The 26,595-nt window shown below is 41.8% G+C and overlaps 24 protein-coding genes and 1 non-coding gene across 25 annotated transcripts; 9 read left to right on the forward strand and 16 right to left on the reverse strand.

Annotated features, from left to right (window-relative positions):
* Positions 1–82: 82 nt before the first annotated feature.
* Positions 83–1,915, reverse strand: HK407_07g11810 (vacuolar transport chaperone; the record flags this gene model as incomplete). The annotated part of the gene is made up of 1 exon (XM_060421150.1): positions 83–1,915. One exon carries the CDS (start codon positions 1,913–1,915, stop codon positions 83–85), a length of 1,833 nt encoding a protein of 610 aa, XP_060276646.1.
* A 198-nt stretch (positions 1,916–2,113) lies between these two features.
* Positions 2,114–2,614, reverse strand: HK407_07g11820 (GINS complex protein; the record flags this gene model as incomplete). The annotated part of the gene is made up of 1 exon (XM_060421151.1): positions 2,114–2,614. The coding sequence occupies one exon, from the start codon at positions 2,612–2,614 to the stop codon at positions 2,114–2,116; it is 501 nt and encodes a 166-aa protein (XP_060276647.1).
* Positions 2,615–2,824: 210 nt separating this feature from the next.
* Positions 2,825–3,904, reverse strand: HK407_07g11830 (uncharacterized protein; the record flags this gene model as incomplete). The annotated part of the gene is made up of 1 exon (XM_060421152.1): positions 2,825–3,904. One exon carries the CDS (start codon positions 3,902–3,904, stop codon positions 2,825–2,827), a length of 1,080 nt encoding a protein of 359 aa, XP_060276648.1.
* A 207-nt stretch (positions 3,905–4,111) lies between these two features.
* On the reverse strand, positions 4,112–6,073 carry HK407_07g11840 (fibronectin-binding protein; the record flags this gene model as incomplete). The annotated part of the gene is made up of 1 exon (XM_060421153.1): positions 4,112–6,073. One exon carries the CDS (start codon positions 6,071–6,073, stop codon positions 4,112–4,114), a length of 1,962 nt encoding a protein of 653 aa, XP_060276649.1.
* A 200-nt stretch (positions 6,074–6,273) lies between these two features.
* On the forward strand, positions 6,274–6,729 carry HK407_07g11850 (ferritin-like protein; the record flags this gene model as incomplete). The annotated part of the gene is made up of 1 exon (XM_060421154.1): positions 6,274–6,729. One exon carries the CDS (start codon positions 6,274–6,276, stop codon positions 6,727–6,729), a length of 456 nt encoding a protein of 151 aa, XP_060276650.1.
* Positions 6,730–6,779: 50 nt separating this feature from the next.
* HK407_07g11860 (uncharacterized protein) lies at positions 6,780–7,352 on the forward strand (the record flags this gene model as incomplete). The annotated part of the gene is made up of 1 exon (XM_060421155.1): positions 6,780–7,352. The coding sequence occupies one exon, from the start codon at positions 6,780–6,782 to the stop codon at positions 7,350–7,352; it is 573 nt and encodes a 190-aa protein (XP_060276651.1).
* A 176-nt stretch (positions 7,353–7,528) lies between these two features.
* Positions 7,529–7,963, reverse strand: HK407_07g11870 (uncharacterized protein; the record flags this gene model as incomplete). The annotated part of the gene is made up of 1 exon (XM_060421156.1): positions 7,529–7,963. One exon carries the CDS (start codon positions 7,961–7,963, stop codon positions 7,529–7,531), a length of 435 nt encoding a protein of 144 aa, XP_060276652.1.
* A 49-nt stretch (positions 7,964–8,012) lies between these two features.
* HK407_07g11880 (uncharacterized protein) lies at positions 8,013–8,558 on the forward strand (the record flags this gene model as incomplete). Its single annotated transcript, XM_060421157.1, has 1 exon — positions 8,013–8,558. The coding sequence occupies one exon, from the start codon at positions 8,013–8,015 to the stop codon at positions 8,556–8,558; it is 546 nt and encodes a 181-aa protein (XP_060276653.1).
* A 68-nt stretch (positions 8,559–8,626) lies between these two features.
* HK407_07g11890 (uncharacterized protein) lies at positions 8,627–9,211 on the reverse strand (the record flags this gene model as incomplete). The annotated part of the gene is made up of 1 exon (XM_060421158.1): positions 8,627–9,211. The coding sequence occupies one exon, from the start codon at positions 9,209–9,211 to the stop codon at positions 8,627–8,629; it is 585 nt and encodes a 194-aa protein (XP_060276654.1).
* Positions 9,212–9,279: 68 nt separating this feature from the next.
* On the reverse strand, positions 9,280–10,272 carry HK407_07g11900 (putative diphthamide synthesis protein; the record flags this gene model as incomplete). The annotated part of the gene is made up of 1 exon (XM_060421159.1): positions 9,280–10,272. The coding sequence occupies one exon, from the start codon at positions 10,270–10,272 to the stop codon at positions 9,280–9,282; it is 993 nt and encodes a 330-aa protein (XP_060276655.1).
* A 49-nt stretch (positions 10,273–10,321) lies between these two features.
* HK407_07g11910 (uncharacterized protein) lies at positions 10,322–11,014 on the reverse strand (the record flags this gene model as incomplete). The annotated part of the gene is made up of 1 exon (XM_060421160.1): positions 10,322–11,014. The coding sequence occupies one exon, from the start codon at positions 11,012–11,014 to the stop codon at positions 10,322–10,324; it is 693 nt and encodes a 230-aa protein (XP_060276656.1).
* A 15-nt stretch (positions 11,015–11,029) lies between these two features.
* Positions 11,030–11,773, reverse strand: HK407_07g11920 (putative RING-variant domain-containing protein; the record flags this gene model as incomplete). Its single annotated transcript, XM_060421161.1, has 1 exon — positions 11,030–11,773. The coding sequence occupies one exon, from the start codon at positions 11,771–11,773 to the stop codon at positions 11,030–11,032; it is 744 nt and encodes a 247-aa protein (XP_060276657.1).
* A 334-nt stretch (positions 11,774–12,107) lies between these two features.
* On the reverse strand, positions 12,108–12,914 carry HK407_07g11930 (putative ATP binding protein; the record flags this gene model as incomplete). Its single annotated transcript, XM_060421162.1, has 1 exon — positions 12,108–12,914. The coding sequence occupies one exon, from the start codon at positions 12,912–12,914 to the stop codon at positions 12,108–12,110; it is 807 nt and encodes a 268-aa protein (XP_060276658.1).
* A 457-nt stretch (positions 12,915–13,371) lies between these two features.
* Positions 13,372–14,316, forward strand: HK407_07g11940 (putative triose-phosphate transporter protein; the record flags this gene model as incomplete). The annotated part of the gene is made up of 1 exon (XM_060421163.1): positions 13,372–14,316. One exon carries the CDS (start codon positions 13,372–13,374, stop codon positions 14,314–14,316), a length of 945 nt encoding a protein of 314 aa, XP_060276659.1.
* Positions 14,317–14,356: 40 nt separating this feature from the next.
* Positions 14,357–15,214, forward strand: HK407_07g11950 (uncharacterized protein; the record flags this gene model as incomplete). Its single annotated transcript, XM_060421164.1, has 1 exon — positions 14,357–15,214. The coding sequence occupies one exon, from the start codon at positions 14,357–14,359 to the stop codon at positions 15,212–15,214; it is 858 nt and encodes a 285-aa protein (XP_060276660.1).
* A 235-nt stretch (positions 15,215–15,449) lies between these two features.
* On the forward strand, positions 15,450–16,001 carry HK407_07g11960 (putative HMG domain-containing protein; the record flags this gene model as incomplete). Its single annotated transcript, XM_060421165.1, has 1 exon — positions 15,450–16,001. The coding sequence occupies one exon, from the start codon at positions 15,450–15,452 to the stop codon at positions 15,999–16,001; it is 552 nt and encodes a 183-aa protein (XP_060276661.1).
* A 600-nt stretch (positions 16,002–16,601) lies between these two features.
* On the reverse strand, positions 16,602–16,673 carry HK407_07g11970. The gene has a single exon. It is a non-coding gene; the product is annotated as a tRNA-Arg (tRNA).
* Positions 16,674–16,918: 245 nt separating this feature from the next.
* HK407_07g11980 (DEAD/DEAH box helicase) lies at positions 16,919–18,307 on the reverse strand (the record flags this gene model as incomplete). Its single annotated transcript, XM_060421166.1, has 1 exon — positions 16,919–18,307. The coding sequence occupies one exon, from the start codon at positions 18,305–18,307 to the stop codon at positions 16,919–16,921; it is 1,389 nt and encodes a 462-aa protein (XP_060276662.1).
* A 46-nt stretch (positions 18,308–18,353) lies between these two features.
* HK407_07g11990 (uncharacterized protein) lies at positions 18,354–19,586 on the forward strand (the record flags this gene model as incomplete). The annotated part of the gene is made up of 1 exon (XM_060421167.1): positions 18,354–19,586. One exon carries the CDS (start codon positions 18,354–18,356, stop codon positions 19,584–19,586), a length of 1,233 nt encoding a protein of 410 aa, XP_060276663.1.
* Positions 19,587–19,642: 56 nt separating this feature from the next.
* On the reverse strand, positions 19,643–21,178 carry HK407_07g12000 (tRNA pseudouridine synthase D; the record flags this gene model as incomplete). The annotated part of the gene is made up of 1 exon (XM_060421168.1): positions 19,643–21,178. The coding sequence occupies one exon, from the start codon at positions 21,176–21,178 to the stop codon at positions 19,643–19,645; it is 1,536 nt and encodes a 511-aa protein (XP_060276664.1).
* A 114-nt stretch (positions 21,179–21,292) lies between these two features.
* On the reverse strand, positions 21,293–23,329 carry HK407_07g12010 (uncharacterized protein; the record flags this gene model as incomplete). The annotated part of the gene is made up of 1 exon (XM_060421169.1): positions 21,293–23,329. One exon carries the CDS (start codon positions 23,327–23,329, stop codon positions 21,293–21,295), a length of 2,037 nt encoding a protein of 678 aa, XP_060276665.1.
* An 85-nt stretch (positions 23,330–23,414) lies between these two features.
* HK407_07g12020 (uncharacterized protein) lies at positions 23,415–23,687 on the reverse strand (the record flags this gene model as incomplete). The annotated part of the gene is made up of 1 exon (XM_060421170.1): positions 23,415–23,687. The coding sequence occupies one exon, from the start codon at positions 23,685–23,687 to the stop codon at positions 23,415–23,417; it is 273 nt and encodes a 90-aa protein (XP_060276666.1).
* A 140-nt stretch (positions 23,688–23,827) lies between these two features.
* HK407_07g12030 (uncharacterized protein) lies at positions 23,828–24,100 on the forward strand (the record flags this gene model as incomplete). The annotated part of the gene is made up of 1 exon (XM_060421171.1): positions 23,828–24,100. The coding sequence occupies one exon, from the start codon at positions 23,828–23,830 to the stop codon at positions 24,098–24,100; it is 273 nt and encodes a 90-aa protein (XP_060276667.1).
* Positions 24,101–24,203: 103 nt separating this feature from the next.
* Positions 24,204–24,626, reverse strand: HK407_07g12040 (uncharacterized protein; the record flags this gene model as incomplete). Its single annotated transcript, XM_060421172.1, has 1 exon — positions 24,204–24,626. One exon carries the CDS (start codon positions 24,624–24,626, stop codon positions 24,204–24,206), a length of 423 nt encoding a protein of 140 aa, XP_060276668.1.
* Positions 24,627–24,818: 192 nt separating this feature from the next.
* Positions 24,819–26,504, forward strand: HK407_07g12050 (SAP domain-containing protein; the record flags this gene model as incomplete). The annotated part of the gene is made up of 1 exon (XM_060421173.1): positions 24,819–26,504. The coding sequence occupies one exon, from the start codon at positions 24,819–24,821 to the stop codon at positions 26,502–26,504; it is 1,686 nt and encodes a 561-aa protein (XP_060276669.1).
* Between the last annotated feature and the right edge of the window lie 91 nt (positions 26,505–26,595).

Consider the following 26,595-nt stretch of genomic DNA (forward strand, 5'->3'; position numbering starts at 1 on the left):
ATTATTTCTTCCCCCTTACAGCCATCATGCATACAGCAAGCTCAGGTAAAGCATAAGTAAATAAATTGATTGGTTTATTTTATCAGAACCTTTTTAGTGGAAATTTGAAGAAGACAGAGAGCGCCATTGCAACAAGAAACACACACACAAGAACAGCAGGCCCGTATATATCGTCGTATGGCCCAGGGTCTCTTTTCCTTATCATGTTTGCCCTCCACAAATATAAGTATAGAGAATAAAACGAGAATATTATCGCAACGACTATCAGGATCAATCCAAACACACTGGCATTCTCATCTCCAAGCCCAAGCAGAGCACTGCCTATTCCTCCGAGAAAGATCGCAAATTGAACCCAAGATAAAAAGGTTCTCTCATTTGCAAAGAATACCTTTGGCTCCACACGAACAGGAATCGATATTCTCTTACCATGCACATCTATTGGGCTCAGCCTGTCACTGTTGCTTGGATCGCTTTCTGCAGGAATGTCTACAAGAACGGCATTTTCAAAAGACTTCCTGGTGCCATCCGGATGGAACGGATCTTTTCTGATATCAACATTAACCTGCGGTAACCAATACGGAATGTCTTGGATAAATGGATAGAGAACGGCACATCCATGCAGATACTTCGAGAATTTGTGAACATGCTCAACCAACGGGCCATTTATGAGTTCCTCAATCCAATCTGGCTTTGTATCATCGAAGTTTTGTGTTTTTACCTCCAGTATTGCATGGGGAAAACGAACAATCTCATCCCTGGGAACTCCTCGGAATGGAAATTCGCAGTTCACGTCGCTTCTCTTCCATCTCCTTATAGGAAATGAAGGATCTGCAATATCAGCATCAATGCACTCCTTTATCATGCAGAGATCGCTATCCAGGCTTATCCTAACACTTGAGTCCGTTGGAAGCTGAAATGCATTTCTCCTATAAAACGTCCTAACCACAGGCCTAAGCTTCTTCTTAACAATCGAGGATTGGATCTCCTCATAAAGTGCCCTTACATCCTCACCCTCGTTCAGTTTCTGCACATTCTCCCATACGTCTTTGCCATTGATAAAATCAAGCACATGCCCCTCACTAATCATGAACCTCAACTTCTTGCTGGTCTCTCCTGTCCATCCATCCTCATGCTTCTTCCTTTCTATAAACACAACTTCAGGATCCCTGGATGTGTACCATCGTATTCTAATCGCTTCTGAATGATGAAGCTTCTGTAGCCTTTCCTGATACAGATCAAATGTTGTGTTATCAAAGTATACAGATGACACACATGCATCATGTGTCTCCTTGTTCCATAAGCTGTATGGGCTGCCTTCGTTCTTTCCATCGAATACATAAATAGGAAGATGCTGTGTAATGTAGAACTTCAATGGAACTACATTTTCCTTGTGAACCCAATACTTGTCTGTTCTTCGGATAAATGCACTGCCGCTTTCATTCTTCTTTATCTTTAACTCTTTATTCTTCAGCGAAATTTTGCTTACCTTGTATATCAGTGCATCGAGATCCTTAACAGAAGTACGCTTCCCACGCAGAAATGCTCTGTATGATGCAAACATCTTTTTGTCCGTGCACTTGTCGTGCCTTCTAAGCAACCTCTTAAATCCTATTGTGTTTATCCTTATGAACTCGGCAAACCGGTGCATCTCTTCGGTTATTTCCTTTGTTCCTCTTCTCGAAGCATCGCCGGCCTTCTTCTCAAGTACTTGTAGCTTTCTAGAAAGCTCTAAATGCTTCGAGTCAACAAATCCAAACACCCTTCGGATGTTCGCCTCAAACTCATCCTCAAACTCCCTTCCGTCTTCTGCAGCAAACACTTCTCTTCGTAATATGCTCCTTAGGTACTCATAGTCAAGATAGTTGTATCTGTAGGGCATATGCATATTCCTCTTCAGATACTTTAGAAACCGCATCCTAAACTCACATGCTTGTCAATATATACATCTTCTGCTTCTTGTTTCATCATACACAAACAATCCTATACATACAAAACACCGTTTCAAATGCATTTCACACTCAGTAACCTCATAATCAATGCTTATCTCAGCACTAATCTCATACCCAACCATCAATTAGCCTATAATCCTCAGAATATGCTTTAAGTACACACATCATCCATCATAGCCGTTCACTATCTTTTTGCCTATGCTGATTGCATTCAGGATCAATTCCTTGACTTCATTGAATTCAAGAATCGTTATGTTGTTCAAGTTCAATGCACTCCCATCTAAACACTTAATTCCTTGTAATGTCTTTCCAAGCCTTATCTCCTTGATCTTCTCAACCATTGCTTTGCTTGCCTCCACATCCTCAGTGTTGTAGCAGTTTTTTAGAAGCACATGCGCCAGTGAAAAAAAATGTGCTGGCACATACGAATACTCATTGATCGTCTCTTTCTCCTCCGCAAGTATCTGTTGCAAACTTTCCATCTGCAAGTACATCGGGAGCCTGATCCTGCACATATTCTGCTTCTTCAGCAGCAAAGCAACATAAAACGGATACTTTGCTATCTCCAAGGGCGAGCACTCCGGATATCTTCGCTCTACAAGATCAAGCGACGGAATCGTTGTTGTTGGCTCAACCTCGACCATCTCTCCATGCGCCATATGCATTATCTCCTCGGGCGACAATCCCATAAGGATTCCATTCGTATCAAAATATCTCCTCCAGTTTAACAATTTATTCAATACACTCAAACCATCTACTACCTACTCTGCTTATCTTTTTATAACTCTTGCCTCAATCTAAAGCTTTGCATGCTGCATGCTGCACACTCGCCAAAAGCCTTGAGCTTGCAGCACACTTCAACTATTTCTTCAGATTTATTCTTTGCTTTCATACAGTACAATATATATTCTTCCATTCATTGTCTTCATATAAAACAATGTTCCATCCCATTTCATAATCCTTTTAATCACATTCATCCCATCAAATATATTCAGCATCCCAATAACCTTATCTGCTGCAATCGCTCTTTTGCTCTCAGATTTAAACAACAGTAGGATCCTCTTACTAATCATCCTGTTATCCTCCTCTTCCTTCGATTTGCTCATAAACTCCTCTCTCCTCAATCTTTCCTTTTCTTTTATCCTCTCAAGTATCGTTAATGCTCTGCTTTTCCCCTTCTCTTTAATCTCACTGCTCTGCTTCACTGGAACATACTCCATCTCTCGATTGCTCACTGCTTCCTTTCCTATTGGACTTTCCATATCATCCTCAAATATCTTCATTCTCTCAACATCTCGTTCCTCAATATCATACTCAGGATGATATCTACTCCCGCTCCACAGATACCCTCTGCTCTCAATAAATCTCGCATGCATCCGCTTCGCATATTCAATCAGGCACTCATCAAACCTTCCACTTCCTCCACTCAGATAAATAACAAACGTGTCAACCTCCTTCCCTTCATGATGCACACTTATCTTCTTGAACTTAAATAGCTCGGGTGCAACAAAGTACATCCTTTCAACATCATCAAGCCCTACATTCTGCTTCACAAGCTTCTCAATACACCTCTGCGATTTAATAAATATCGTTGTAAGCCCCCTGTCTGCATTGAACCTTTCAATAGTCTCTAAAACACGGAATATCCTCGATAACTTCCTAAGGCTTCTTGGCAGATAAAGGTGCTCACTCTGATTCACCCCAGAAACACCCTGTAGCCTTGTTTCTCCAAATTGCCTAATACGCTCTTTCCTCTCCTCCACACTGCCCACTTCCTCATTCCCCGTTACATTCTTAGCAACTCTGCTTGCTTCGTCAGCTTCCACACGAATGTTCTCTCCTCCCATCAGCCTCTCCATCCATCTTCCAACCAGCCTATCATTTGCATTCTTATCCACCTTGCACGGCCCTCTCATCTTCTCAGTGCATCTCTCTCTTATTCCGTTCCCTTCCATCCTCGCAGCCTCCTAACCCCGTAAAAATTTATACAACTAAATTACTTAAAAATGTCCCAAGAAACAGGTGTCTGTATCCCATACAGATACAGATGTTTTCGTCTCGGTATTCATATAAAAGCCATTAAAGGACCTCAGAATCAACCAAATCCCTTCTTCTGCTTTCAAGGGCATCAAAAACACTTCTTTTTATACTTTTAATCATCATCACTTTCCTATCCTAATGCTTACGGGAAGAACATTCATATACTCCTCCGTAGAAATCGCCTTCACAAACATTTCTTCCTTGCTTTCTCCTGCATCCCTTGCAAACCTTTTCATTATCTCTTGCACAAGCTTGCCTTTCTTTTCTCCTCCAGGCACAAGCTTCAACTTATACTTGTACTTCGAAATCACACACCAAGGCCCACAAACAGGAATCGCATGCATTATCTCCAGATCTCCAGGATCATTCATAAACTTATACCTTTCTTCTCCTCCTTCAGCATCGCCAACCTTCATTTCACTTACCTGCTCCTCAATATCCTCAAAAGCCCGGAATACTATCCCCACTCCATACTCCAGCCTGTGCCACTCAACATAGTTTTTCTTTCCCTTTATTGCAAACGATCCTTTGGGCAAGTACTCTCCAGATGGTGGTGTCTTGCTGACCTGATTTCCATACACATACCATATCTGCGACACTACTCCGTTCGTCCAACAGCTCGACATGCACAGCGTCATTGCAGCTGCTTCCCTGATCGTGGCCTCGCTCTCCTTCTTTACAATAACACTTGAGCATCCATGTACATCACTATGGAAGTACAAATCATCATCGCAAAGATACTTCTTCACAAGAATCTCGTTCTGCTGAGAGTTCTTCCCTCCTATCACAACAGCTCCCTCAGATGAGAAGAAAAAATGAAACTTCTCAAACCAATATGTCTGCCTTGCTATCCTCTTTGTCTCCGTCTTCGGCGCTATCTTCTTCAGCACATCCTCAAGATTGCTTCTTGTCTTCTCAATCTTCTCATTCAGCTTCTTTGCCTTTTTAAATAGCTCATTAACATTGCAAAACAAAGACTCATTGAAGTCAACATCAACTTCCTTACCATCCACACTTATTAAACACCTATGGGACTTAAAATCACATTGAAGTATCGCCTTCGACACCTCGTTCTGCTTCTTGTTTTCCTTCTCTCGAAACCTATCAAAATCATTCCACTTCATCTTCGACTCCCTCACTACCCGGAAAATGTCCAGAATTCTTTGCACAAGGCCCTCGTTCGACTCAAGAGCATGAGCTTTCGCTACATACTCCTCAGATTCCTTTTTCATCTCCTCCATATATGCTTCTTGCCTTGCTCGTACTTTGTCTACCTTCGACACCTTGTCTCCCTTTCCGAACTTCTTCCTGTCCATGAAAAAAAACTCCGCCGCATCATTGAACGTTCCAAACTCTCTCGCCCCCTCTACCTTAAACGGAAACAAACTCAGCAGCTTTCCCTTCGCCATCACCACTCCTCCATATCCACCAATCTCCTCAATCCTCTTCTTAAACTCGTTCATGTATTCCTCAAACGCATCTCTGCTTTCTTTCTTAATCGGCACACCATTCATCATCGATTTTCTCATTCCCATCACGTCAGTGCCCAGCTTGCTGCTCAGCCCTCCCAGCACCTCCTTCACCAACGGCTCTTCAACAGGTAGAAAGTCGCTTATCTCGTTTGCAACAAACATTTCAATTCCAAAATCAAATTCTACATTATTGAACACATACTCAGACCCCTTAACAACATCCAGGTCCTTCACCATCCTAAACACTTCCACTATCTTGTTATCCTGAACTATCAGCACGTTCCCCCCAGAAAAAAACTCAAACACAATCTTCTGCTTGCTCAGCTCAAAGATCACAATCCTATCAAATCCGCACTGATAGATATCAACAACCTTTTCTCTACGCGCTCTCTTGCGCAGAATCTTACAAAAGTGTGAAATGTCCATGTCGTGCCCCTCTGTAAGATGCATCCTTACTCCTGGCTCGGCTAGAAGAACATCCTTGTTGCTAAACTTTATGTATATGATCCTCTGTGATGTACTGTAGAAGTTCTGTATGTACTTGCCAATCAGCCTTGGCTTCAGCTCATTCACCGTCGCACGGATGTCAAGAAATGTGTATCTTTGCTTCATAGGGATGCCGTCCAATTATAATTTGACTGTTCTCCTTTCTCTCCTATTTGCTGTACCCACAGCATGCATTGGATACTCAGCAATGCTCAATCGCAAATGCAATAAATAGCTTGCAGCGATCATTCTTCATGGACAAGGATGCACAACAGAATTCGGGTGAGTGGAGAGAAGAAGCTGCACTGCTGCTGTCTTCCCAGCTAATGCTCGAGTACAATGCATTCTACTTTTACTCTGCATGCGCTGCCCATTTTGACGATCCTTCAGTCTGCTTGCAAGGACTTGCTTCCTTTTTCAAAAAGTCCCTTCTTGAAGAAAATGAGCATGCACAAAAGATAATCAGGTTCATGAACATGAGGCAGCTAAAGATCAGCTTCCGTGCAATGGAGGCTCCTGACATAAAGAAGTATGGCACCGCAAGCAATGTGCTCAAGGCATCCAAGGAATTTGAAGAAAGCGTCCTTGATAACATAGAGACAATATACAGCATAGCCTCGAAAATCGGTGATGCAGCAATCACACAATTCCTCGATGAGTTCGTTGCAGAACAAGTAAAATCGATCTCAGAGCTCAATGACATGTGGGTCAATTGCATCAGGTGTGGAGATGATGGAATGGGTCTCTTTGTCTTTGACCAGTCTTTACTGCAAAAGCATTAAATTCTGTTCGTAAAGTCTTGTACAACTTCTCTATGTGCTCTATCCCATGCATGGACGACTTGCTTTCTCAGATAAGAGGTACACAGGTGGAGAGTGCAGACGAAAGTGATGATTCGAGCTTGAATCATGAAGAAGTAGGAAATGCCGTTTGCAATCCATTCCAAGAGCACGCAAACACGATTTGCGAAGAAGACTGCGAATCCAAAGATATTCCGTGCCCTATAGGCAATGTGCATACAAGTACAGGCGACGAGCATGACCTTACCTCTTCACAAACGCATTCAGCACTGCAAATCATCAAACTTGACTTTGAATTGCTGGAACAGCTGAAAATCGAACACAACATATCCACGGACATCCGTAGCATAAAGAATAGCAAAGCCTACAAGGTTGAGTGCGAGTTTGCAGGCATTATCAAGAAACTGGATAGATTCGGAAAGGATGTCGTCTCTATTGAAATAACAGATCAGGATGGATCTATATCTGGATCTTGCACGCTTGCAGACTCCAAAGAGTTTGAGCTCAAGGTCGGGAGCATCCTAGTACTTGAAAAATGTTCGCTGTGGAAAGTAAATGGAAATCACCTGAACATAACATCGTTAAACATAAAAAAAGTCATTTGATGGAAGGCCACAGTGCAGCAGTATGATAAATGTAAGGCAGAATCAATAAAGCATGTAATAATAGCCTAATGCTGCATAATAGTACGGATGAGTTTAACACATCATAAAGCGAATTGGTGTTTATTATTAGTATCACCCATGCGCCAATTGTCTACTCAAATCGCCAATCAATACATCTACTCCTCAGAGGTATAGCTCTCAAGAACCTTAAATATCTTTGCTGTTGCATTATTGACGTTTTGGTAGTCAAATGTAATGATCAACTTGAGGATTCCACAGAATTGTGTAAGCAGCATTCCTCTTTTGCGCCCTATTTCGTCAGAGTCAACACTAACACTGATGAAGATTAACGACGTCTGCGAATCGTCACTGATGGACCGCATGAATATATACTTCTTCCCATCGTACTCAATATCCTTTGGCCAGGTCTTTTCGTTGTGAGTTTCTACATAGGCAAGGCTCAACGAGCATCTTCCTGTTGTCTCATACAACAGATTGACGTCTTCAAAGTTGGTGAGCTGTATGGAAAGAGCGCACTCTCCAATATCCTCAACCAGACTCTTAAATATATCTAAGTATTCGGCATTCCCATCATTACCCTGAGAACTCATCTAAATATTTGGGGCGTCGACAGAATTCGTTCATTTTGTTTACACCCTGATGAAATGCATTCTTTTTGTGGTTGCTTCAGTGATGGCTGCGTTTTCTCATGATGACCTAGGCAGTGTGATCATCTCGATCCGAAAGCTGCACGACAGCACACCGTACAGTACGTTTTATGAGGTTTTAGGAGTGTCTGAGGCATCAGATTTCAACACGATTAAGAAGCAATACCAAAAAATAATGAGAAGTAAGGTTCCTTTGCCTGAAATCAACAAAAGAGAGGATGCCATTGCCATTGTGACCGAGGCATATAACATCCTTAAGAACAAGAAAGATGCATACGATCTAATTCTTTCAAACTCATACATGTATCTCGGAAACAAGAAAAACTTCAATAATAGCTTTTATTTACTTCTGCTATCTGGAATAGCATCGTCTATTACCATAGTCATAGCTGTCTTTGCATTCAAACGCCTTATGTCCATGCAAACACCCAGTAAGCATAGGAACAGCGGTAGCAAGGATAGTATTTTGAAAAAAGCATCTTTGACAAATGTACATGCGCCTAGCTCATCAAAGTCTTCGATTAAATCCAAGATATGATATCTCATTCCTTTCACTAACACAGGAGATTCAAATGAAGAATATTATTGATTATTCGTAGGATTGCATTACTTCTGATGCAAGTATTGCATCATTACAAGCACCACATGCGTATGCAGGCTCATTTTCTTCTCATTTCCAAAAACCCGCAGTTCGAGCTGTACATTCTCAAATCCTTCCGGTATCAATGCAATAAATCTTTTGTAAACCATATTATGCTCAACAGCATCGTCTTGATGGAGTTCTGAAAGATTCATTCCAAGCAACTGATTAATTGCATTCCCTGCCGGAAAGTAGGTTTTCTCTGCTAGCTTTGCAGATATGATTATCATCTTAAGATCATACAGCATCTCCTCGAGAAAATATAACTTTTCTTTTGCATTCTTGTATGGCAGATCATCAGCCAGGCCTTTAAATATTAGGCATCTTACAAACCTCCAGACATAGCGAAAGTAATCAAACATCCAGAACGAAGGCTCTGCCCTGCCAGCCTCTTGAAAGCCCCGGTATCTACCAAGGTTCTCTTCGAATATTCTCTTCCTTGCATTAAGTACCGCATAATCAAACAAAATCATCACAGTATACAGCAAGATGCACACAGTTATGGCAAAAAAAAGCGCATGCTTAATCTCGTTTATCTTTCTTACATCCATGCCCTTTCTTGTGCAGATGCTCAAAACCTTGAACAAATCCATCCTATTATGGAAGTTATCAGCTTCGCTCATTGCCCTTCTTCATTATAATGCCCTGCAATTCCACTCTGCCCCATGTGCACACTCTTGTCATCCTCACGCTCATATGAAAAAGGAACATTCTGATCTTTCAACCTCAGCAATGCCTTTCCGGTTATATCAATTCTTTCAAGTGCTCTACCACTGCATGGCATATATTTGCTGGTTGAAGGGCCGCCATGTGCTAAATCTTGATGGCAAAACAAATTCTTGTCAAAGTCCCTCCACTCTCCAGACAATGCATATTGTACCTCAAAGGGAGTAACTACAGGAACGTGGATCTCTGGCCCACAATACTCGAAGAATGGACAGTCAACAAGCACAATACACTCCACTCCATCTACAGATATCAGTCGTTCATATGAAACATCTCGAAGAAAAAGAAGGTACGCATTCTTTCCTCTTGAGGCCAATGCACTTCGTATGTCTCTCGCCAAGTCATGATAAACACTTGATGTAAACACAATTGCAATTATGCCAAAGCTCAGTATTCGTTCTCCTTTATTGCACTTTGATGACAAATACTGCATTCTGTCTTTTACCTCTAGCCCATGAAATGACTCTGCCCCATATCTATATGAATAGTAGTCAAAAAACATCTGATTGTTTGAGATTACCAGCATGCCATCCTTTCCATCTGTATTTATGCATTTAGTATATCTCGAGTCATAGACCTTTTTTCGCTTGTCCTTCTCAATCATATGCATTTCCTCAGCAGAGAGCGACTGAGACACACTTATAAAGTCACTGAACGGGTGGAATGTGCAGCATACGCCCAAAAGAACAAACATCTCAAACGCCTCTATCTTTAAAGGGCACAGTATTCCATCTCCATTCAATAGAAACACCGTTACATATGGATGATTCTGCCGAATATAGTCATACACCGGCTTGACCATTTCCTTATACTCTTCAGTGGACAAAAGTCCTACTTCAAGGCCGTGCCTATCCTTAAGCTTTGCATCAAGGCATTCAAAGTCCATTAAAGGGATGCATTCACGCCATAATATGATGCTGGGCACAGCTTTTGAATTACGGCCACTCCTTCCCTTTACCGAGTGCATGCTTTCTATGCTTCAGTGCTTCTCTGTTGGCAATCGACACTCCCACAAATACACCAGCATACAGCAAGTTGAAAAAAAGCTGCATGCTTCTTATTTCCATCCATAGATGCATATGTATCATCAACTCAAGCACATAATGCGAATAAATATACTGCTTTCTGATGAAAACACAGTAATGAGCTGCAAAGTGTGCGATATTCAGCAGCATAAACACTTTTGTGTGCACTATTGCCTTCCCATGCATATGTAAGCACATACATGTGTAGTAGGCCATTCCATGAACAAAATGTATAGGTCTCATTCTGCTCTTAGGCGAATACTTGAACACTACAGTCTCAAATAGTCGTCTGTATAGATGAACTCTGTACATGTTCTGAATAGGTAAGATAGCAGACAACATCACACCATATAGATAGAAGTACTTGAAGTAATTCTTTGACATCCCGCCTGCTATGTATCCATGCCTTGTAGTTTCATTTGCAATTGCATAAAGAAGCAGCGTGCCAAATGGCAACGCTATGAAGTACGCATTAACCACAAAGCAGACCATTGTGTGGATCAAACTGTTGCTATGCATCCCCAGACAAATTGCTATGCATATGTATTCATTGTATACAATTGCATTTAATTTATGTGTACCTTGATCAACCAACCGTTGCATTTCGATGAAAGCTTTTCACCTGGCATTCAGCAAGAAAAACAGCCAGGTATCTATTCTATGGTAAATCTCGTTGTATACTTTCTTTATGTAGTATCCCGATACAGCAAAGAACAAGATCCTGTCAATTACAAAGCTAAACTGGCTCAGCCTCCAAAACGTAAACATATAGTTGAATATCGACAGAAAGCTCGTTCGCGATGCTATCTGGTAGACAACAACAACGACAAAAATATACATCAGTGTTCTTTCACCGGCAAGATCGTGCACAGTCGGCTGCCTTTGGGAAAACGCATCTTCAAGATTCTTTCTAACTTGATTGCCGAGCCCATGCCTATCCATGTAGAATAACTCGCGTATCGTTATAATCGCTGTGTTCATAAACGACCTTAGCACAACAGTGGATATAAAATACGAAGCAATAAACAAACTCAGAGCAATAAAAAACACAGCTGATGCACGAGGCATCACTTCGCCATCCATTCTATACAACGAGCAGCATTGCTCGCATGTCCTTATATTTTTTACTCTCTTCCCACGATATCTCCACATCTTCAGGCACATTTCATGAACAAGCCCTATGCTGCCCCTACAGTCGCATGGTGATATCAGGTCGTCCTTCATATTGACTGGATTAGTCAATGAATAGCAGATCTTGCAGACCATATCTCCTTCGGTGCCCTCTTCTAATGCAGCGGCTGCTCTATTTGTAGCACCAGATTGATTCTTTGTCTCACATTGATCTGCATCTGTACTCAGCATGCCAAATTCCTCTGCTATGCCTTTATTTTCCTATCTGCCAATCTTCTTCTTTATTGTGTGTGGACAAATAGTATATCTGCCTGCATTCTTATAAAACACATGGGACATCGGTGCAAACCTATCAAACTTTACATAAAAATGTGCTTCCATTGTGGCACAGTGAACAAAAAAGCACATGTTTCCTTAGGAAGTCTTGTGTATCTCCGAATGGCGGAGCATAGAAATCATTCCTGCTCCGTAGCTTCAGAGAAGGGTTGTGTGCTCAACAAATGATATAAGCAAGCAATTTATTTCATTGAGGCTTAACAGCTCATGTGCCCAGCATCATTGTCCTCTAATTGCATTCATACACAGAAAACACCTCGTCTCTAGAGGGAATTTTCAGGATCTTTTCTGCTGCAAAGTAGTCATCGTCAAAAAACATTCCGCTTGCTATGTCAATTGATACTTGTAATGCTAGTGTGGACAATGGATTCTCATAGTCCAAGATCTCATATGGAAGTATTCCTTGATTCTGCGCAAACATGGCTGCTTCTTTATAGAACAGTGCTTTTCCTTGCTCACCATCCAGGCAGCACAGATCTGCTATGTCTCTTAATGCACAGTCCATTCCGATCTTATTCCAGTTATCGCACTTACTGATCACATTCACTTGGGCAGCCTCAAGAAGTCCAAGGCAGAGCGCCGAAATCAAATACGAAGATATGCGGGAAGTTTCGTTCGAGAAAAAAACGAGATCAATAAGACTCACCACCACCACCGAGTATCCATTGCTTTTAAGATGCTTGATTATTGTATTTGGAATCTCACTCGATATAAAAAACTCAATCTGCCCAGGAAAGTCAAATAAAACGTAATGGTCTGTGCCATCGATGTTTTCTCTGAAAAACTCTTCAAACCCAGATCCAAATTCTTCAAGAATTGCCTTCGTCGACATGTTCGGGCCTACTTCATATCTATGCTGATATGCCTCTGACGAACACACTGTGCATATGCTGTAGTCAAAGCCCGCATCGTTGGTGTTTCCAGGATCAAGATTCACAGTAAACGGGCTTCTGTGCGAAAGCATATCCTTTTTACTTGCCACATATGTTGATTTCCCACTTCCTGGTGGCCCTATAATAACCTCTGCATACTTCATGCACTGGGGTCGATCATAACACACCAAATGACCGGCTTGGCTCATGCATCCAAGTAACCAACCTCACTTACAGATGGTGTAGCCACTGCTGGCGCATAGCAGCGCACATACATCGCGCATAAGACGTAAATATACAGACACACAAAAAAGCGCCAAGATCAATTGCTTCCAATCGATGGCAGATGCTTCAGAAACTCAAGAGCTCATGCGCAAGCGCCTGACCCCCATCGCCCCTAGGCACACTCCAAAAATTCAAAACATGTATCCTTGGCGGATACTGCCAGCTCTTACACTGGCAAGAACAGATACTACACTTGATCAAAGCCGATTGGCTTGAGAGGTGGGGTGGCAGGCAAAAAATATATTTATACATTTCTGCCGGTCCAATCAGCAGGTGCATAACTCTTGAAACACAAACAAACACAAAAACTGCACATCGAGCACAAAAACAAGATCGATGGGCAGATTCAGGGTGCTCTGGCTAGTTCTTATGTATTACGTGCTGTCGCTCAGCCTGGGATACTTGACATCGTTCCTGCTTTCCAGAAAGACATACAACTTCAGGTTTCCGCTGTTTAAGGCTTCTGCACAGAACCTTATCCACTTCTTGGGAGCATCTGCTGTGCTGAAGCTGCAGAAGGAAAAGGCGCCAAAGCCAAGCTACTTTGGATCGTTTCCATGTGCAATAGCAGGCGCAACAGACATTGGGCTGTCTTCCATTTCACTACGATTCACAACACTGGCATTTTACACAATGGTGAAGTCATCGTCGCCGGTGTTTATTCTTCTCTTTGGATTTGCATTTGGAATTGAAAAGCCGTCAATAACGTTTTTCCTGACTGTGTTTACGATCGGAGTGGGTGTTTTCCTGACATCGATAAAGAACACAAGCTTCGATATTGTTGGGTTTTGGACAATATCGCTTGCATCATTCATGGCTGGCTTCCGCTGGGCATTTGTGCAATACATGATCAGGATCAGAACGGTGAGGCAGGAGGGCATTTTTGTGACGATGAGGGACCTATGCCTGCCGATATCTTTTCTGCTGCTAATGATTTCGCTGTATGCAGAGGGGCTGTCAGAGATGGCAAACTCAAGGTTTTTCAACACGTTGGATGCAGCATTGAAGAACTTTGGATATATCTTGCTGTGTGGGATTCTATCATTTACGCTGCTTTGTGCGGAGTTTTCACTTGTCTCTGAGACGAGTGTTGTGTTTCTGAGCATTGCCGGGATAGCCAAGGAGCTGATGATTGTGATGTATGCGATTCTGCGAAAAGACATTGTGTTGAGCAGCTTGAACTATGCAGGACTGATTGTGAGTATTGCAGGAATAATTATATACAACATTAGCAGAAAACCGCTTGTGCAGGATGCAATGAGCGAGCAAGAGACAGAATAGACGACGATATTTAGTGAATAAAATGCGAGAGATGTGATCAATGCGAAGCGATTGCATGTATGCTGCAAAGATATGCATAGCGCGGCATATGTGTGATTTAAAAAAAGATATGTTGATGCCCATGGATGTGGATTTGAAGGAAAGAAGGCTGAAGGAAGCTGAGAGGCTGAGGAAGAAGAGAAGCTTTCCGTTGAGCTTATTGTATTATCCTGACTACGATGCATCGGCAGAGATATTTATGGAGCTGGGGAATTCTGAGGACGATGTAGGGAAGAAAGTTGAGTATTATGAGGAAGCAGCAAAGACATATGAGATGGGTGATGGAGAGTACAGTAGATACTTAGCATCTCAAGCATATGAGAAGATAGGAGAGATATGCGAGGAGACAAACAAGCGCAAGTCTGTGGATGCATACAAACGATCAGGGGAGTATTCGAAGCAGTGCGGAAGAGAGAGTTTGGCGGCAATATGTTTCCAGAGGGCCGCGGGCCTGCTGAAGAGTGAGAATGAGTTTGAAGAAGCATATGTTTACTTGAATAAAGTGGTGGAATGCTACAGTGGAAGTGGATGGAAGTATCATCGAATAAAGGCGATGAAAGATGTTGCAGAGATTTGTATAGAGCTTAAGAGATATGGGGAGGCATCAAGGATATATACTGGAGTCAGGGAGAGCATGTATCTGTTTTGTGCGTTTCTTTGCCAGGTGATTGAGGGCGTGCCAGCAGATACGGAAGTGGGTGGCGATGAAGAGAAGCTGTGCAAAGCAATTGAGGAGGGGGGAGACAAGGCTGTAAAGGCCATAGGGGAGTATATGCTTACTCATGCGATGAGCAAGGAGGTGAAGATGCTTCTTGAGATTATTCTGGAAATGCTGCAGCCCGAGAATGACATTTTGTAAGCTTGCCTGTTTTGGACAGTATTTATTATTAAAAATTAGCTTTTAGAAAGTAAGAATATTGTAAGATGTAGCTGAAGAATGAGGAGTTTGTGAGAGGGGAAAGTATTGCAATGTGTTCATGGAGGAGTGTAGTAGCGTGGGGATATGGAGCGGACGATTGATATAGTTTGCGATGCATGATGAGAATGTGACTTGGAATAAAATTTTATGAATGATTTCTGCACCCATATTTGCAATGGTAGCCAGTAAGAGTAAGAGCTCAAGATGTCAGACAGGGATGCAGAAGAAATGTAAGGATCTGAATGCGCCAAAGAAGCCGATGTCGGGGTATTTTATTTTTGGACAGGAGCAGAGGAACAAGAATGAGGAGCTGAGGAAGCAGCCGGTAGCAGAGCAAGGAAAGATTATATCTGAGATGTGGAAGAATCTGAGTGAAGAGCAGAGGAACGAGTACAACGACATTTCGAACAAGGAGAGGGAGCAGTACTATGTGGCGATGAATGAGTATAAGAAGAGTGAGCAGTATCAGGAGTATCTTGAGAAGGTGAAGGAAGCAGAAGCGGCAGCAGGAAAGAAGAAAAAGAAAGGAACGAAGAAGGTGACGGGGTACAATGAGTTTTTCAAGGAGATACGAAAGACGATATCTGAGGAGAATCCTGGGTTTTCGATGACTGAGACGACATCTGCTGTTGCAAAGAGATGGAAGGAATTGAGCACAGAGGAGAAGGATGTTTACAAGAAGATTGCCGACGAGAAGAATATGAAGGCAGGAGTAGTTGGGGAGTGATCTTTATTAAAGCGGTTCTATTATGATTGAGTATTTGAGACGGGAGGATGTTTTTGAAGTGAAAGAGGAACCCTTGGGATGAAGAAATGCAACCAGGCGCATTCAAGGACTGTGCTTCGTATGAACAAGAGTTCTACAACACCGTATTCTACCTTTTTCAAGGAGTACATGATGAAGCATGGAGTCGGAAGTATGAGTGTGATTGAGGCGGCACATTTGGTTGCTAATAGATGGAAAGAGATGTCGAATGACGAGCAAAGTGTTTATGCAGTAAAATACAAGGCGGATATGCGCAGGAATAATCTAAAGGCAAATAATTACAATGAATGCAAGCTGTGCGACGACGAAGAGGTAATAGAAGCATTTAGGAGCGGAAAGTTTAAGAATTGGAAGACTACCGGATACATGTGTTATCTGGAAGAAGTGTTTGATATATGCGGAGACATGCAGGCATCGGCAGAGGAGAATGCAGTTATGTTTTCAGTGATGTGGAATAGTCTTAATGAAGAAGTAAAGAATAGGTACAGGAGATGTGCATCGATGAGAGTCATGGAGCAAGCAAGCAAACTAAAGAATAGCTGCAAACGCAAAACATGCAAGCGACTTCAGGGGGGCTCGAACCCCCAACCTTCGGTTCCGTAGACCGACGTTCTACCATTGAACTATGAAGCCTCCCAAATTAAAGGGTTTCTGTGGTATCTCAACAGTCAGTTTATATTGGCATGTGAATTCACAAAGCATGCAAATAAGAGTATTCCTGTGGAGACACATATTGCATGTTTTTGTTATGCATAGCAACAAATAGTCTGCTGATTCATATTGAGGATGCAAGTATCTGTGAATCAAAATACAACATAATTACTAATTGAGCATAAATAGTACCTGAATACAATACATAAAATAATAACTAACTTAGTTTATTTTTCTTGCTTTGCCTGCCTGAATCTTTTCTTTGCCATTGAAAATGAATACTTCTCTTTCCTCTCAATAATGTAATCATCTTTGGCAACTCCAAATGCAGACATATGTATTCTTGTGTCCTTCCTTCCATATGGAATAAATGTCTGATCTCTATATTCCTTGCTTTCCACTGTCTTATTCTCACTCCTCTCTTTCGTCTTTTCCCCATACATCTTTTTCAACTGATCTACAAGCATCTCTTTGCGCTCAAAGACCGAATGTGTCTTGAACTGCATAATCTTGTCCTTGTACTCCACAGGAACACTTACTTTCCTGCGAAACTCAAGACACTTCTGATATCCTTTGGCTGCTGACGCCCTGAGATCTTCAAACCCGTCAAGACTATATTTGTCAAGGTACTCTTGCGGAATCGTACCTATCTCTACGTTCGGAAGATACGTCTCCTGTATGTTAAAAAAGTGGAAAATGTCCGTGTATGTGACAAAGCTGTACTGTACCCCAAGTCCTCGGACACGTCCAACCCTGTGTAAAAATGTTTTTTCATCACACAGGTCATAGTTCACAACAGTATCAAGCAGAGGAATGTCCAATCCCCTTGCTGCCACATCAGTAACAACAAGAACACCAGATCGTGATGCATTGAACCTCCGGAAGTTAATTGCCCTTGCTTCATCATCCATAGACGAATATATCCCTCGAGACTCAAATCCATTGTTGTTCAGGATCTCAAGAAGCAGCTCAACCCCATACTTCGTTGAAACAAACACCACTGTCTTTTTGAACTTGTCTAGAATATGCAGCAATGCTCCCTCTTTACTCTCACTAGATACATAAAAAAACATGTGTTTGACAGTGTCATTGATCTTCATCTCAATCTCGACTATCTTTATGTCCAGTGCATGGCTTGGAAGCGTTGCACTGAAAAAAGCCTTCTGGCACATCAGATTTTCATTCAGCTCCATGAACACCTTCCTCAGATTCGGCTCTTCAAGAATCCTATCTATTTCATCTACAACAAGCATACTGACATTTGCATCTTCGATTGCGCCAGGCGTGTTTATCTCAATCATCTGCTCCACCTCCTTCATTCCTCTTGTCAACTTCTTCATTGCCTTGCTTACTTGCTCTACCAGCTCTTTTGTAGGAACCACTACAAGTGTCTTTTCTCTATCAATAGCTCTTTGTATTGCAGGAATCAAATAGCACAGCGTCTTTCCACTTCCTGTTCTTCCTATCCCCATCAAGCTTCGCTTCTCAAGAATCATTGGTATCGTCTTTCTCTGTATAGGTGTGGGATTCTCATGGAAAATGTTGCGCAACAGTCTGCAATCAAGATTCATGGTCTTGAACGATCCTCCCTTGATTTTTCCTTCTCTGCCACCCATGGGTTGCTAAGCATGCAAACATAAAAATCCGCTTAGCAGTATTCCCATGCTGGTCTGTAATGCATGTGGCTTGGAGCTCACTTTGACGGACACCACATATGTATGCCCAGAAGGGCACATCCTAGAGAACAAGATAGAGATTGGAAACGAATTTGCCCAAACCATTGCTGAAAAGACAAAAAGGGATATTATGGATCCTGTTTCAATCATCAAAAGCACATACGGCACAGACTACACAAGCCTGCTGCTTTTATACTATATGTTCGAAGACATCAGGGCATACTTGGGCATCAAGTCGTCAAAGTACTTCGATATCTTTCTCAACTTCATAGCAGAAAAAAACGAAAAGAAGCTCGATAAGTCGTACATTACAATGCCAATACTCAGAGCGCTGACATACTACTCAAAAAGAATGGAAGTCGAGGCAAAAAATCAAACATACTTATACCTGGACTACTACATTGCAATGGAGGCATATCCATACAAAAAACGCATAGAGGAAAGAGCGAATGCGTTGAAGATAAAAAAGCGATTCAAAATGGGCCTCCAAATATCCGGATTCGGCTTGAACATCATAAGCACGGTTCTGGGATGCTTCGGCGAGGCAGGCACAGAACTGAGAAGCTATGCAATAAAAAAAGACCTGTTGCTGTTCAAAAACGAGTCAGGCATTCCAAGCGCAGAGCTTGAAAGAAACAAGGCCTGCTTCAGAATGGATCTAAGAAGAGACTACGAGATGATGTTTGGTTACTTTGAAAGAATATGCAAAATTATTCTGTTGGATATCACTACAGACCTTATAAGCAAGTTTAAAGTATTCTTCTATGCATCAGACTACACTAAAACAATTCATATACCTGAGATTGAGATATGTGTGTTTCTTTATGTCTATATAATGATGTATCAGCGAGACTTCGACGTCACCAATGCCAATTGCAATCTCAAAGAAATTATACTCAGGGATTATAACATAGCATTTAAAAAGCAGCATTCGGATAGCAGTGAGGAATATGCAAAAGCAGCATGGAAGTACCAATACGCACACCAAAGCTTTGAGACAGGTTTAAAGTCGTTAATATTCAAAATTACATGGATGAGCGATTATATATTGAATCAAAAGATAAAAAAGTTGAAGAAACTCTTCTCGGAATGCAAGGACATTGACAAGTATCAGAAAAAACGTTGTGATGATGAAAAAATCATACTGAAGCAAAACATAAAATACATAAAAATTTTAATGCTTCAAAGAATTAGCAAAATACGTAAAAATAAACTCTAGAAATCAACCATACGGGGCTTTATCCTATTTTCATGCCAGCTGTCTGTGTACGTTTATTATACTTTTACACGATTCATCACTGAATTCCCAATAACCTCTCTAAGCGCCATAGTTGCATAGCAAGAACTTTTGAGAGAAAATTTTATCACAATGTTTCCCTCGGCATCATCCACATCAATATCAATGTCATACGCTGTCTCAACCATCTTCCTGAACCCCCCCTTCAGTAGTTTGTTATCCATCTTCTCAAGCCTCAAAACCACATCTGTAATCTTGAAGTCCTCAGGATTTTGCACTTCTATAACCTCATCTCCTGCTAATACCAAGTCCCCTCTCAAAACATTCTTGCCCTTTTCAATCCTTTCGTTTATCGCATCATTAAACTTTCTGCTCTGGCACGAATGCAGATACAACATCCTTAGCTCTCGCCTCATTCCAAACACTATATCCTTTGCTTTCATTCCTTTTGCTTTCGATTTCAAAATGTATTTCTCAGTGCTGTCTCCAATATCCATCGGCTCTTCGTATCTTCCTGAAGCATACATCTCATAGCACTTTCCGCACTTCATTATCTCATCAACCGCCTCATCATACTTCTTCTCGAGAATATACTGCCCTATAACATGGTTCATCAGCTTATTTCCAAATCTTTGCTGTCCAAAATAATTCAAAAATCCTTCTCCAAGCCTCTTTACTGCATGCTTGTCTGTAAATCCTCTCACAACTACCCTGAACCGGTTTCCGTTCAGATCTCCTATCTTCTTAGAAAACGACTTTCGTATCCCAAATATCCTTATTGAAGATTTCAACCTTTCATCGCAATCCGCATCCATACAACTGTCTTCATATTTCTGCATTTCATTCGCGTGTGTAGCTATGCCTCCATCTTCTGCATTTCCATCACATTCATTATCCTCTTGCCCCTTGCCGCATATCTTGGTTGATCCAACCATATATTCTTTCGCCTCCACACTTTTCTTTGCATTCATCAACATTTCTGCTGCCATTTTTGTGTTACTTTCCTCAATGCCTTGCTTTGTGTATCCTTGCTCAATATACTCTTCCCACCCAACCACATTTGGACTCTTGTTTAGTTCAACTGCAAGCCCATAAAGCTTCATAAACGAGCATTTGACTGTCACCTCCTGGAATGTGACCGCCCTTTTGTCCTTATTGCCTGCAAACTGAAACAGCGTGGACGAAACTCCAAGCCTTCTGCATATCCACTTTCCTGCATCAATCGTATTGAACATCACCTTCTGCATAACAAACGAGTAGAAATCAACATCTGTCTCTTCAATGCATATCCGTCCATCAACAGTCTTCGCCTTTACAAAAGGATAGTACTTCAATATCCTATGAACTTCTGTTCGCTTCACTCTCTCGCATTCCTCCTGCCCAACACTCTCTGCTGCCATTTTACCAGACACATACTTTTCATAGTCAACAATCGGTGACACCCCACAAATCCTGCATGCTGTTATTTCTTGCACCACAAAATCAAACGCCGTCTTTTTCAGCACACACCTGCTCTCATCAACATGGCTTCCAAAAAACTTCTTTACTCCTATCATCTCGCAGTCATCTGCCATGAGGGCTCTGCATGCATACTAATCTTATCTACTCGTCTTTTGCATAAATTACATCAGCTTTAAATAATCATTCACAAAATCTTCTTCCACCCACCTACATACATTAATAAAACATCACTCTTTATTATCACTTGCATTCCGTCTTTTTCTATACTCGCTGATCTCATTCCTCTTTCTTTTCAAGTCCATCTGCCTTTCCTTCATCTCGTTTTTCTTCCGATTATACACATTAAGTAACTCTACATCATCTACACCCAACTGCTCTGCTTCTTCCAATCGCTCTTCAAGCACCAAAAGCTCAAACAACCTTTCTTTAACATCGCTCAGCCCCTCACTCATGCATGCCTTGTAGCTCTCAACCGTATCCAATATTCTGCACAGCATCCCCAGCATCTTTTGTGAATATCTCATCGACGATACATTCAAAAACGCCTCCATCGCCTCCTTATACCTTCTCATACACACCATAGCATTCCCTAAATTCACATATCCTCCTTTCCAGTCAACAGCCACTTCCCTAAATATCGTTGCTGCTTCCTCATGCCTTCCACTCAATGCAAGACATATCCCCACTCCATTTCCACAATAGTAGGAACTCAGTCCTTTAGAAAATGCATCCATTGCCTTCTCTAATGCAGAATCATCTTTCTCTTTCATAAAACTTCTTATGCATATGTTTCCTAGCGCAATGCTACTGTAGACGGTGTCCATCCTTTGCAGTATTTTCTTCGCTAGCTTGAACTCTTTTCGCTGCATGTGATGATATCCCATCAGCTCAAGCTCTTCAGAAACATGCTCTATCCCCTCTCCTGCAACAGAAAGCACAAGATTGGCCTCCTTGATCGTGCATTCTCTAAGCATCTGCCTGCTTTCTGTTGCATATCCAATATTATATTTTATCATCTCCCTATACTCATCAGGACACTCTTCCAACGCCTTCCTTAGATACTTCACCCCATCGTTTATCCGTCCGTCTTTTTCGATGTTGCAATTCTCTCCAATCGATCCCATTAAAAACCTATCACTTCCTTCCTCCTCATTCTCTTTATGCCCATCAAAAGGTCTCATGTCTCTGCACATAAAGTACCCAATGTTGTTCATTACAACAAAGTTTTCAATCCAACAATTGCCAATAAGCTTCATATATCTTCTAAGCCCTACATCCGTCTTTTTCTTCCCTCCTAGTATTGCAGAAGCCACATCACGGAGTTCTTCACTGCATCCACTCAGGTCCACATCGCCTACCTCGCTTTTAATCGACATATACACCTTGAAGTCACAAAACTCCTTTGATGCATAGCTTACATCCCTCATCTTCTGCTGCACAATCCTCTGCAAATTATACTCGCTCTTAATAAACAACTTATCACACTCAAGGCTCTCCATATACCATCTTTTTGCATTTTCAATAGATCCGGAAACATGCTCAATCTTCGCTCGGAGATACAGGCTTTCTGCATTCTTAGGAATCCTATCAATCATCTCACTGGCTTTTCCAAAATCTTTTCTTTCCACAAGCTCCTCCACCTGCCTTATCATCACATCTGTGCTTGATGCATCATCGTACTCATCGCATGCACCAAGCCTATACAAAACATTCCTCATCCCTTCAGATTCAAATAGCTTCACTGCTTTGCACATCTCCTTCGTATCCCTTGCCTCCTTCACAATGCAGTATCCCCTTACAATCCTATTCATCGACTTTCTTGCTTCTAAATAGTTGCCTGTATAATAATTGCATATTTCCACTCCAAGCTGGAATCCTGCCTTTCTGAACAGAAAAAGCGCTCCGTCATAGCTCTTTCGTCTCAGCGATACAAATCCCTTCAAAACATCGAAGGTTGCCGATTCAGCCCCCCCGATCCTCTGCACTACATCAATCGCATCAATCCCAGCCTGTAGTTTGCATGCAAGCAGCATCAACAGGCTTGTACATCCTGTATCTATTCCTCGCTCTATTACTTGCTCAATAATCTTCATTGCAAGTCTTGGATGCCTCCTGTATGCGTGAGCAATTGCATAATGCATCATCGACTGAGCATTACTGCTCCTCAAAATCTCAAGAAGACGATCAAAGCACACATCCAATGGCGGATCCTCCGTATCAAAGTCAAAACATTCTCCATCTCCACGAGGAACTTTAATAATCATTTTAAGGGCCGCCAAAAAACAACCAATCTTAACAGGGCACATGCCGTCACTCAATCCACTTCTCTGTAGCGCAGGAATGCCATGATTATACGATCGCATCAAGAAAACACATTCCATCCTTGATAAACTCCCTGCCTTCAGCAATGATTTTGTTATAGTCATCTCTAATGTGCTCCTTAGCCATATCCTCATGCATCAGCTCGCCAATTCTCTCCCTGCATCTTCTGATTTCGTCTGCAAGGTCATTCATCTTGGTATGAATGTCATCCTCCCCAGCATCCCGTTGGACAACACCGATCGATGTGAAATACATAAACACGAGGTGGTTGACTTCATTCTGCAGCTCTGTAGCTCTCATTCTGCAAGGCATATCAATTGCGCTGTACACTTAATCCAAGGCAAAATTTGCCCTTAATTTAAAATGGTATGTGAATTCAATGTGCTAACTTATAGAGAACAATAAGACTTGGAAGGATCGTTACGCCAGAGATTAAGGAAATGAGGAACACATATGCAATAATTGTCGGGATTATCGATAGGAATTTTGTGCTTTTGCAAAAGAAGGACGGTACCCGAGAGGTGTGTGCAACGAACAGACTACATCTCGAGGAAGAGGTGATTGACATCAGTGGGCTTTCAGCCGAAGAAATAGGGAATGCGATTCCTGGCGACATTTGTGTCAACGACACTACAAATGACTTTGATAGGTTCAAGCAGAAGCTCACCAAGCGAATTGAGGATGAGATACTGAGGGAGAAGGGATTGGCGTGATTAAAAGCTTTTATTTGCATAATGTATTTATTATTTATTGAGTCCTGTACTGGATAAGAATGAGTGCTGAAGCTGATATGCGATGTGAAGTATGACGTGCTTATTAATGGTTGGATTTGGCACACTTGTCCTGTATAAAGCTGAACACAGCCTTTATGTTGCGTGCTCTGTTATTGATCCCATTTAGATGAAATGCACTTGGCTCTTTGCATTTATCGGGATTGATGGCCTGGCCTGTGTGACTGTGCTGCTTAAGCAATTCAGATACGGATTTCAGCACCTTGTGTGCATCTTTAGATGCCAAGGGCATGCGCTCAAGCAGATCACAATCCACACCCTCGACATTCCATTCGTCTTCAGCATGTGATTTTGACATCTTGAACAGCACATGCGATCGTCCCTTGAATACTACGCATGAAAGCTCGAGGACACTTATGGGGAATGCATAGGTGTGAGGAATTGAAGCCTGCTTTATTCTATCAAACTCTAGAAGCATGTACAGCCTGTTGTCATGATCAATAAGCATTCTGAATAAATAAACACAGTTGCAATTATATCTGTGTATCAAATGTTTCTGAGCCTTAGTGTAGTTGCTCATGGAGTATGAGCAGTGTGTATGCTTTACATGTGTGAAGCAAAGGCGAGCATTCGATTTGTTCGAAATGAAACAGACGATTCAAAACACATAAAAGCAAAAAGTTAAAGCTGGAAAATCAGGATGGATGAAGGCGAGAGTGGAAGGCCAATAGAAATACCATCGAGAGGAAGGCCTCGGAAACGGGACACAGAGCCTTTCCTGAACACTAACGGTTTCCACGATCAATATGCTGACCAGGATCTGATTGAGTTCATGAAAAAGGTTAATTTTACTTCGATGGATGGTCCGATGAGTATGAGTATGCCATCCTCTGGATTTGACGGGTACTTTCACCAGAGCAATTCAAGCAGCTCGAGTTCGTACGGCAACCAACTTGCAGACATGAAAAATGCATATGAAACACATAGGTCGTTTTCTACAGATGATGGCTATTTTACATATGACACGTCTGAATCGAAAAAAGTAGGGACTATTGGCATGTATGATACAAGAAGTGGATCTGAAATAGCAGTCACGGATGAGTTTTTGACAGATAGCATTGGTCAAATCACAGTAGACAGTTGTCTGAGTAATGGCAAAAGCCAAAGCTTGGACAGTAAAATGAACAATGGAATACAACCTGTGCATTCGTCTGATAAATTCAACTCTACAAAAGACTATCATAATGGATTTTATATACAGCCTGACAAGAACGTAAAAGCAGAGCCAAATCGCACTGAAGGCTATATGCCTATGGAAAATATCCAATCGCAGGCATTCCAAAGGCCTTATTATGCAAAAGACAGCGATGGATATTCACATGGCCATAATCAGCAAGGAGCAGCATTTCCTCAGTGCACCACTTGGAATGATGGTAGGAACGAGCCGTTTTTTCCTTATCAGTCAGACTTTGTTCCTGGCCATGGATATTCGGCACAAGGACTGTATAACGATCGCATGCGTATGAATACCAATTCATCATGGAAAAGAGCTGGAGTATCTGCGCCTAAAGAAGACATGGCATGCTATTACAGAAACACAGGCAACGATAGATCATCCCGTTCCCCGCTGCTTGCCAGCCCCTTTGGTATACATCGTCATGAAGATTTGTCTCAGGATCCAAGGTATATTCGGCATCATCAGTATCCACAGATGTTTATGAACGGCACGGATCAAGGCAGCAGGAATTTTGTAAATGGTGTGGATACAGCACAAGATGGAAGGCTAATGCATCCTACATTTGGTGGAGATGCGCCACTCAACCATCCAGATTACTCGTTTGCGGAGTATGGGCAGCAGCAGTACATAGACTCTGCAATGCAAGGAAGTGCCTGGATGAACAGGAAAAAAAGAAGAAACAATCCTCTGATGTGGCAATACATAAAAACAAACCAGACATTCTATCCTAGCATTGTGCATCCATCAAAGTATTCAAGTCTTGACTTTGTGCAGGGAATGGAAGACAACCAGAGAATGTGCCTTGGAGGGCTCAGAAGGGCGTCAGCCGAAAAGGACAACGGCAATTCTGCATTCCCACTGTTCTTGAACTCAAGCAAGGCATCACCCAATGAGTTCAAGGAGGTCATTCACAACTTCAAAAGATCGGTAAGCGAACTTGACTTCAACAATGTCACAGTCCAACAGCTGAAGGGACTAATGAAGGAGTTTGGATTGAACTATTCAGGCAAGAAAAACGAGCTGATTGAACGGCTTCAAGAGATCCTTGTAAAAATAGATGAGAAGCAGGATGCAAAGCCAGAAGACCAACGGCCGCATGAACCCCCAAAAGAGAAGGAAGCAGATGACTTTGAGTTCTACTTCTTCTGAATGTATATAGAAAACCCAAATTAAACTCTCTATTTAATTTCAATCAAAAACAGTTTATTTCTCGCCTTGTACTCCTTTGATAGCACACAAT

The sequence above is a fragment of the Ordospora pajunii genome (genome assembly GCF_021821965.1).
Source record: "Ordospora pajunii strain FI-F-10 chromosome Unknown Cg_07, whole genome shotgun sequence".
NCBI classification, from domain to species: domain Eukaryota; kingdom Fungi; phylum Microsporidia; family Ordosporidae; genus Ordospora; species Ordospora pajunii.